Genomic DNA, 8781 nt, shown 5'->3' with positions numbered 1-8781 from the left:
ACTTTCTATATATAAAGAAGTTATTTTTATATATATATACTCTGTATACAAGAGTTCTTACATTCCTGTAAAGCTACTAGCACGCATAGCATTTTGGGAAAGTCCTTAATCCTAATTTTCCCCAGAATATGACCCGCTACATCGTTTAACCACCAGGTACCCATTCACTGCTGGGTGAATAGAGGCTACAGTCTGGCACCTGGTCAATCCTCCCCGGCCAGGATACGAACTCAGGACAAAGCGCTCGTCACGTGCCGAGCAAGTGTTTTGCCACTGAGCCACGGGGACTGAACAAAAGGTACAAGACAATTTTTCACTTCATATTCGATGGCAAATTGGATGGCGAGTTGTGATATATAATCTTAGCGTTTCTGTTGGCTAAGATTATACAGTATTGGCATTTACTTTTCTCCAAAGAAAGTGGTGTGCAAAATAAACAGTCTTAATCCCAGCCAACAGAAACATGAAAGACCTTAATTATATGTTCAGTAATTTTGTCGTATGAAAATGTTCATAAAACAAGAATTTTTCATTAATTGAGTAAACATAAAACTGGAGCCAGCCCACAAGAAAAATAAAGAAAAATTCTGATACAAATTATTGTTGCAAAGTGATATTTAACAGAACAAGCACTTTTCAAAGAGCCAAGTAATTCAATAAATAAAATTACCAATTACAGTATATCATTAATAAATCAACATCAAAATTATGATTCTCTGTAAGATACCCATTAACGTACATAAACTGCAGTTTGGAGAATTTTTCGAATTGCATAGAACTCCCTCATCGAAACTGCCTTAATGTTATCAACGATTATATAACGAGGTAGACAAGTTCAAGATTTGTTAGCATTATACTTCAGTAAAGTATGGCAGTTAGAACTGTACAGGAAAGATTTTAATTGATGTAGATGAGACTAATGAAAGAAATGTCTCAAGTCTGTTTAGTCGAGTTGTTAAAACAGTTCAAGCACACAGAATTCTAAACAAATTGGTTGGATGACAGTCCTTGATTTGTTATATCAAGTGTTATAAGCAGACATGTAAATGATTTACAGTTAATGCCTGTCCACTGGCCCTATTTACACATTGCTACACTCATGTGTTGAATTTAATCTTATAGTAAGGCGTTTCAATCAGGACAATTATCCATATCTTAAATCTACTGGCATTATAATTGTCTAAATGTACTGAAATTATGATTGCTCAACATGAATGTTTAAAAAAGTTATCAGCTGTAGCACACGAGATGTATTTTGGCTCATCTGGTGGTGGATCCGGTTCTTGTACTATATTTTCCATATAGAAATTAAGGAAATTTAATATCTTTTAATAAAAAATAAAAATTCCTAAAATAAAAAAAAGTGTGTTCCTAAAATAAAATGTTGTTTATAAATCCTAATAATTACAGATTTGAAATTGGTTATTACCTAATAAAATAATAGGCCTAATACATAACAAAAATTAATTAAAACAATTTTATACTATGTATAGACACATTGTTGTAAGAAAATAAGTGATGTTTTACAATACATTAAACACAACAAAACGTGTAATTTTGCAAAATCCGCCCTCCCTCCCCCCCCACAAAAAAAATTATCTTGGTTATCATATGTTAAAAAGCTTGAGTCAATTACATGATGAGGAAAAAACTATTTTCAATTATATTAAAAGATAGTTTATACCACAAGTATACAAAATGAGTAAAGCTGTCGACTTTCTGAACTGTAATTTTGTCATTCTTCAGTACGACAAAATTACCGAAACAGTGTGAATTTTGCAGATAACTAACGAAAAAGTACAAATGACTAAATAAATATTAAAATATTTTTATTTATAACTTTTGTTTCATTTATTTTGCTGCTTTTATGACTTGGCAAATTAACTCATGAGGCAGCCCCTACTCCCCAACCTTGCAGTACCCAATAGGAAAATTATTTATGAACAGAAAATATAAATGCAATAAAAAAAAAGGATTGGAAATAACATTTTTTATTATATCAAATACATATATTGAAACTGATACAATTTTTTACTCTAATTAAACCACTGGGTATTCAATAGATGTGTATTACTTCTCTGAACCGTGGCAAGCCATCCCTTCCAAGTCAATAGTACAAAACTACCAACCACAGATGGGACAATAGTAATATCTTATTTTCCAATTTAAATCCTTTACAATAAGCATGTTTGTCTAAAAGTTGGCTGTGTTGTTGTATGGCTTCATAAGCCACATGGCATAACACAAGAAAAACAACAAAAAAAGGGGGGATTAAATGACAAATATTGAAGCACGGGCGATAACACTCACATCCTGGTCTCGCAGCAAATGACTGCCGTTAAGGTATGCATCTTCTCGCACAATAAGGACTGATATTTGATGAAACCAGATGCTGCTTCCCATAGCAAATATACATATCATTCAGGAACACAAGAAAAAGGTTAAGCTTATCTTTATAAAGCATAAATGGCTCATCTAAAATACAGATATTTACAGGTTACATAATCGAGGGCAACAAAATTGTACAACCCTGTGTAGTGGGAACACCCCACTGCAAAACCCCGCATATTGGGAAAATCCAATTATATGTCACATATCATAACACCTGCCTGCTTTACCTGTGACACTGAGTATTATTGTGTGTGATGACAGCAGCAATTGTTTGCTTTGCATGTAATTTTGATAAGGCACATTTCTTACACAATGCGAGAATACTTGCGAATACAATGCGAGCCTTTGTACAGTACCAATGCAGCCACAACTCTCTGCTCCCATCACAAGCACAAACACCTCTGGATATCAACCAAAATACAATTAACTTTATTTAAAGACTTATGTGAATGAATTAATGGAGTTAAAACTTTCCTTTTGCTGATTGGTCAATAAACAATGAAGCAAGTGGGCCAGTGACTAGGAACCTTGAAGCTTAACACCAAAATAACTAAGTAATATTTGAAACTTTTGGCATGTACACAAGCAAAAACATTATTACATGAAATATACCCTTATGACTATTTCCAAAGATTATGCAGTAATACTGGTCCTTTGCTTATTTCAAAAGACTTTCTTGCATGGTCTCCATACTTACAGTACGAGTACATAACCACATATTGGCTAGAATTTATTCGGAACATAAAATAAGCAGTATTAGTCTGAATATATAATAATCACATGTTATCTGGTTTGAGGACAGGCTTGTGTGTATGAAAGCGCATAAGAATTAACGTTGACAATGTTTTAGTTGTGGTGATCTGACACTGGGAGTAATCACTGGAAGGTAAACAAAACAGCTGGAATCAAGGGTTCACGGAGAGAATAATCTGAAAATAAATTAAAACTCAAAGATGTTGTACAGTACTTTCATATTTATATATACAGTACAGTACAGTATAAACATTTATTGAAAAATTAGCGGTCTACACGATAGACTGACGGGAGTAAAATGAAGCCATGTAATACAAGACAAAATACAAAATTCAGGCTGTTAAAATCTTTAAAAACCTTCAAAATAATAGGCTCAAAATATCTTTTACTGCTCACACACATTTACTCCATGTGAACTACCAGGATTACCCAATAAAACTGATATTTGCAATATTTGTGAAAATGTAAATGTTGTACTGTACTTTATAATTGACAAATTAATTATAAAGTACTGTACATAATAACAGCAAAAGTGAGACACAGGGTACTGATAAATAAATAAAAATAACACTACACAAAAATCACACCAACATGATATATATCAATGCGAAAATCCACTAGGGCTGTGAGGTGGGTACAAACTTTCGACCAATGCATTGTCAAGCTGCATACTCTACCACTGTACCTCCACTGACTTGTAACTCAAACAACCGCATTCCTACTGAAATCACAGGAAGTCTGCAGGGGCCCCTCCTGAAGCCAGTCCAAGTTTTTACTTATGACCCACAAGAACTTGGGTAGACAATTGTAGAGTAATAATAATACACAATTAGTAGAGTTTGCAACTGGCAATGCCTTGGTTACAGGTTCGCATCACCTCACAGCCCTAGTGGATTTTCTCATTGATGTGCAGGACCACTTTGCTTTTCCACCTGAGTACTTGTGGGTCATACATAAACACTTTGGACTGGCATCAGTAGAAATTACAGGAAGTCTGGAGACTTCCTGTAATTTCAGTAGAAATCCAGTTGTATGACTTTTATTCATTAATTACTTTAATGAGTACCTATGTGGTGTGACAACTAAATAAAATAGACAAAGGAGGAGTCGACAGAGAATATTGAACAAGAGGTATTCCAAGCAAGAAAACACAATTGTGCCCAGCTGGAAGCAAGAAATGCAAGGAAGGAAAAGAAAACGTAGAAGATTAGGGAAGAAGTGGGGAATGAGGTGGGAAAGTTGGAAAATCGAAAATACCCACCAAGTTTAAGATGCCCATGCAGCCAGCTCAGCCATATCGTCTTCATCCTCCTCTTTCTTCCTACGCTCCGGCTTGGCAAGGGCACTGGTTGGAACTTCTGGTAGTTCTGCTACAGGTTCTCCTGTGCTCAATAGCTTCTCGTCTAAGTCTTCTTGCTCCAGCTCCTCTAATTCAGCCAGCAAGTCATCCTACATGGGGTAAAAAAATAATTAGTACCTTGTACCCAATAAATAACAGCCCATCCTCCTGTTTAGATAGTATGTATAGTGATGAGGTATTGTGCATATGACATTGTGCATATATTGATGTAATGGATAATTAGAAAGTAGAATTTGGTGCTGCTGAATTTGGACAAATCGGAAAACATTTTGCACTTATGTTGTTAATAAAATCTAACTTAACCTAACCATCCTAGGCCTAATACAATAAAAGTATGTACTGTACTAGGCCTATGAATATTTAAGTTTGGTTTTTTATTTTTTTTCTGGACTCTATACAGTGAATAGTACTAAATTCTGTTATCTAATTGCCCATTACATCAATACATGTGCAATAGTCTACATAGTCACAAAAAGTACTATCTAAATCGGAGGATGTGTTGTTAAATAATCAGTTATATTCCCTATATACAGTAATATTATATCCTCTATTGCTACTACTTTCTTCTGCTGACAACTTCATCGACTACCACTACTACTATATATCTACTACTGCTTCTACCACTACAACAATTCCAGAACTACTGCTGGTGGTAATGTTATTTATTTATGAATAAGCCTTCAGTATAATGATCAGCCAATATTAGATACTAATTAAATAAATTCTGCTTTTGCTACCAATACTGAATAACCATCATAAATATCTCCTGCATGTTCGTCACCCAACAACTTGGGCTGGACGGTGGAGCGACGGTCTCGCCTCCTGCAGGTCAGGTTCAATTCCCGACCATCCAAGCGGTTGAGCACCATTCCTTCCCAACCATCCCATCCCAAATCCTTATCCTGATCCCTTCCAAGTGCTATATAGCTGTAATGGCTTGGCACTTTACCCCTAATAATTCCCTCTCCTCCCTGCATGTTCGTGACTAGCACGAATACCTCATCGTACCCAAGTTTTGGTTACTTGATGTGCACAGATGAGCACAACAAAATACAGTGATACTGTACAATGTCTATCCAATGTGTGTTTTAATTACTGTATGTAAAGCCTACGTCTCACATCATTCAAAAGTTTAACGCACATGTTTTTCTCTCCTCAAACCCCAAATTAAGATTTTTTTTTTTTAAATACACTTGATTAAAAGTACACACTTCAAATTTTACAAGCTCAACTGTACTAATTACCAGAACTAACATTCTGAAAATTTTGTTTACTTTGTTGAGTATTGTAAAGTCATAGGAGCTTATCTTCCACCATCTCTTATGGTGCCTGATGTTTTATGCTATGCAGTATTAGAAAGAGGCTTTTTAAATCTTTTATACTACATGTAACCAGGTTCCACTCATTACTGAGGTAGCTGCACCATGGTACCATATACTGAGATAGCTGCATGCTCAGTAACATGTACATAGGAAGCTACACCTGCATTGCCCCTCCATCAACATTGCTAAGTCATTAGCATATCACCACCCACTGCAGCTTCTGCCCAACCAGTGCCACCTATTGATAAGATTAATACATCATCTGTGTTACCTATTGCTGATGTCCATACAATCAGTGCCATTTGATTCTACAGTTACTATATCATTTGTTCCACCTCAGTTAAACCTTTCTTGGGAGTATTTTATAGAATATCTAGTGAGAAAACCATGCTAAAATAATGTTATATCACTGTAGGACCCACATTATCAGATTTGTTATACTGTTATATCAAAATCGTGTCCCAAGCTTTGCCTGGGGAGCAATTAGGGAGACTGAGATTAAGAGACTCACTTCGTCAATATCATCTCCAAACGCCACAGGGTTAGAGATGGCCTCTGAAATTTCCCGGGCTACATCCTGCTGCTCTGCTATATCATCCATCATGTCGTGTACTTCATCCACATTCCTGTAAACGAAAATTTATCTCTCAACACACATTTATGCAACCCGAATACCTCGGTCTTTACAGCACTCAAAGTGGCTACACAGACTTTCTATGCAAATATTACATGCATTCATCATCTTCACAACTGTTGTAATTCGTGCAATATTTACTATGATTTTCAGATGATGTGACTGATAAAGTGATATCTGCCAGCTTATTGCAGAAATGTCAGTTTAGGCAATGCAAACAGTAATGAATGTACGGTGTCAATGAATATGATGGAACACTGAAAAATGTTACAGCAAACATTTCTCCAGGAGATGCATCTCTGAAGGGTTTTACTAGCAGCAAATGACAAAGGAAACACTTTGTGACAAATATTAACCAGAAAGAGTTTATTACAAAAGTGGAGAGTGAATTCCCCACAAGACTTGTAAGTGCTGAATACATAGTCAACAAGACAATATTTGTTTCTTTTTAAGCTTACAGCATATCGAAAATCTTTGCCAGTTATGCTAAACGAGAAAATAATAAAGTAATGCAGCAGCAAAAATCTATCAGCTACAGTAAAGAATGCTGACAATGCAGTGTTGAAGCAGTAATGGCAAATGCAAAGTTAAAAAAAAAAAAATGTAACTAAACAATGGCTGCTCATGGAGAAGACAAAGGACTTCCAATATGAAAATGAACATTACTGAGCAGTGTGTGCATGGTAAGGAAAATTTATAAGAAAAATGTAAAAAATAATTCCTATCTCAATTATCTAATAACAAAAATATGGTCCTCATAATTCAATACCAGGCCTGAGTAATGAAATTGATAGGTTACTGAAACAAGATATAATTGCTTACATGTGTTGATGTGCTGATTTGAGAGCCTTGGCAGCTTCGCTCATAGTTTGTAAAACATTTGTGTTTGTGTTGGCCGACTCGAGGGCTTCTCGCTGCATTTCAATAGTACTGAGCGTTCCATCAATCTGCTGAAGTTGTTTATCATACCTCTTCTTGCGCTTTAGTGCTTGCAGAGCAACTACAAGAAAAAATCAGTTGATGAGAGCCATTACTATAACCCTAGAAAGGTCTTTGGTTAGGTAACAAGGGTTCTTGATAAGCCAAATAGAATTTGTGTCACAGACAATTTATTTGCCTTTACATAGCTATGATCTATATCTATGGCTTCAAGGTAATTACAACATGTGTAACTGGATTACCTATAAGCAGCTTAATAATAATAATAATAAACAAAGAATTCCTACAAAAATTCATAACCTGAAAGAAGGTAAAATCTACACTAGCTCTTCCACATATAATTGTACTACCGTGCAAAACGATCCATAAATCTATGCAAGAAAATCAAAAGACTACCAGATGTTACAACTGCTTGACAAAATGCTGACCTTGGTAAGCTAAGCTGTGCAAGGAAGAAATGCTCTAAGATGTCTATACTTGCACTCAGAGACTTGCTGCCGGGCTTGATGCCCATACCTACACCTGAAGAAATAATTCACAGATGAATGATCATCTTTTTGTTTCAAAGCAATCACCAATCCAAATAATACTAATACAGTAGTTTTTTCTTCAGAGTACTGTACTGTATACTGTGCTGGAAAACTTTGAAATTTCTCTTTCCTGGCAATGAACTTTACAATTTTTGCAGGCAATGAGTCACAATAACGTGGCTGAAGTATGTTGACCAATCCACACACTAGAAAATGAAGGGACGACGACGTTTCGGTCCATCCTGGACCATTCTCAAGTCGATTGTGAAGTCGAAACGTCGTCGTCCCTTCATTTTCTAGTGTGTGGATTGGTCAACTTACAATTTTTGCTTTCTGCTTTTATTTAAGAAAATATGGTAATGCTAACATCTCACTGTTCAGACTGGCTATTCACACCCAACACACAACTTTTCTACTTCACCCATTTTAAGGTACACTGTATACCGCCTGTGTGGTTTAGCTAGACTACTCTTGTTGGCAAACATTTTCCTACTCAGAAATATTTAACAAAGAAAAATGTATAAATAGGCATAAATTAACAATGAGAGATAATACTGCACTAGCAAATAAAAATTAACACAGGACCTAAACATGTCCAGCAGCTGCCCACTAGCAGCACCTCACTCCAAAACTTGATCACTTTTCAACATTAATTTAGTCCTTTTTGTCATGTTACTAATTGCTGACTGATATTTCCCATTAAAAACTGATGCAGTGTACAAATAAAATTTAATGAACATTTACTGGGAGCACCAACAGGTCAACAGCACCAGCACAGAGGGGGCTGGTGGCTGAGTGGACAGCATGCTGGACACGTAATCGGGTTGTCCGGGGTCCAATTCCCGGCGCTGG

General features: G+C 35.9%; 1 protein-coding gene across 2 annotated transcripts in view; it reads right to left on the bottom strand.

Moving 5' to 3' along the window:
* Positions 1-1975: 1975 nt before the first annotated feature.
* shrb (charged multivesicular body protein shrub) overlaps positions 1976-8781 on the bottom strand; it is an 8188-nt gene continuing 1382 nt past the window's right edge. The window contains exons 2-5 of one of the 2 annotated variants that reach the window (XR_011228454.1): positions 7283-7460; positions 6338-6452; positions 4064-4593; positions 1976-3761 (exon numbers count right to left, since the gene is read on the bottom strand). Coding sequence is in view for 1 of the 2 variants with exons in the window: in XM_045764586.2 (XP_045620542.1) it covers positions 4411-4593; positions 6338-6452; positions 7283-7460 (476 nt within the window). In the remaining variant the exon portion in view is untranslated. The remainder of the gene's footprint in view (positions 3762-4063; positions 4594-6337; positions 6453-7282; positions 7461-8781) is intronic. The other variant, XM_045764586.2, reaches the window with a different exon arrangement.

Source organism: Procambarus clarkii, chromosome 14 (genome assembly GCF_040958095.1).
Source record: "Procambarus clarkii isolate CNS0578487 chromosome 14, FALCON_Pclarkii_2.0, whole genome shotgun sequence".
In the NCBI taxonomy this organism is placed as follows: domain Eukaryota; kingdom Metazoa; phylum Arthropoda; class Malacostraca; order Decapoda; family Cambaridae; genus Procambarus; species Procambarus clarkii.
This window is presented reverse-complemented; position numbering and strand designations above follow the sequence as displayed.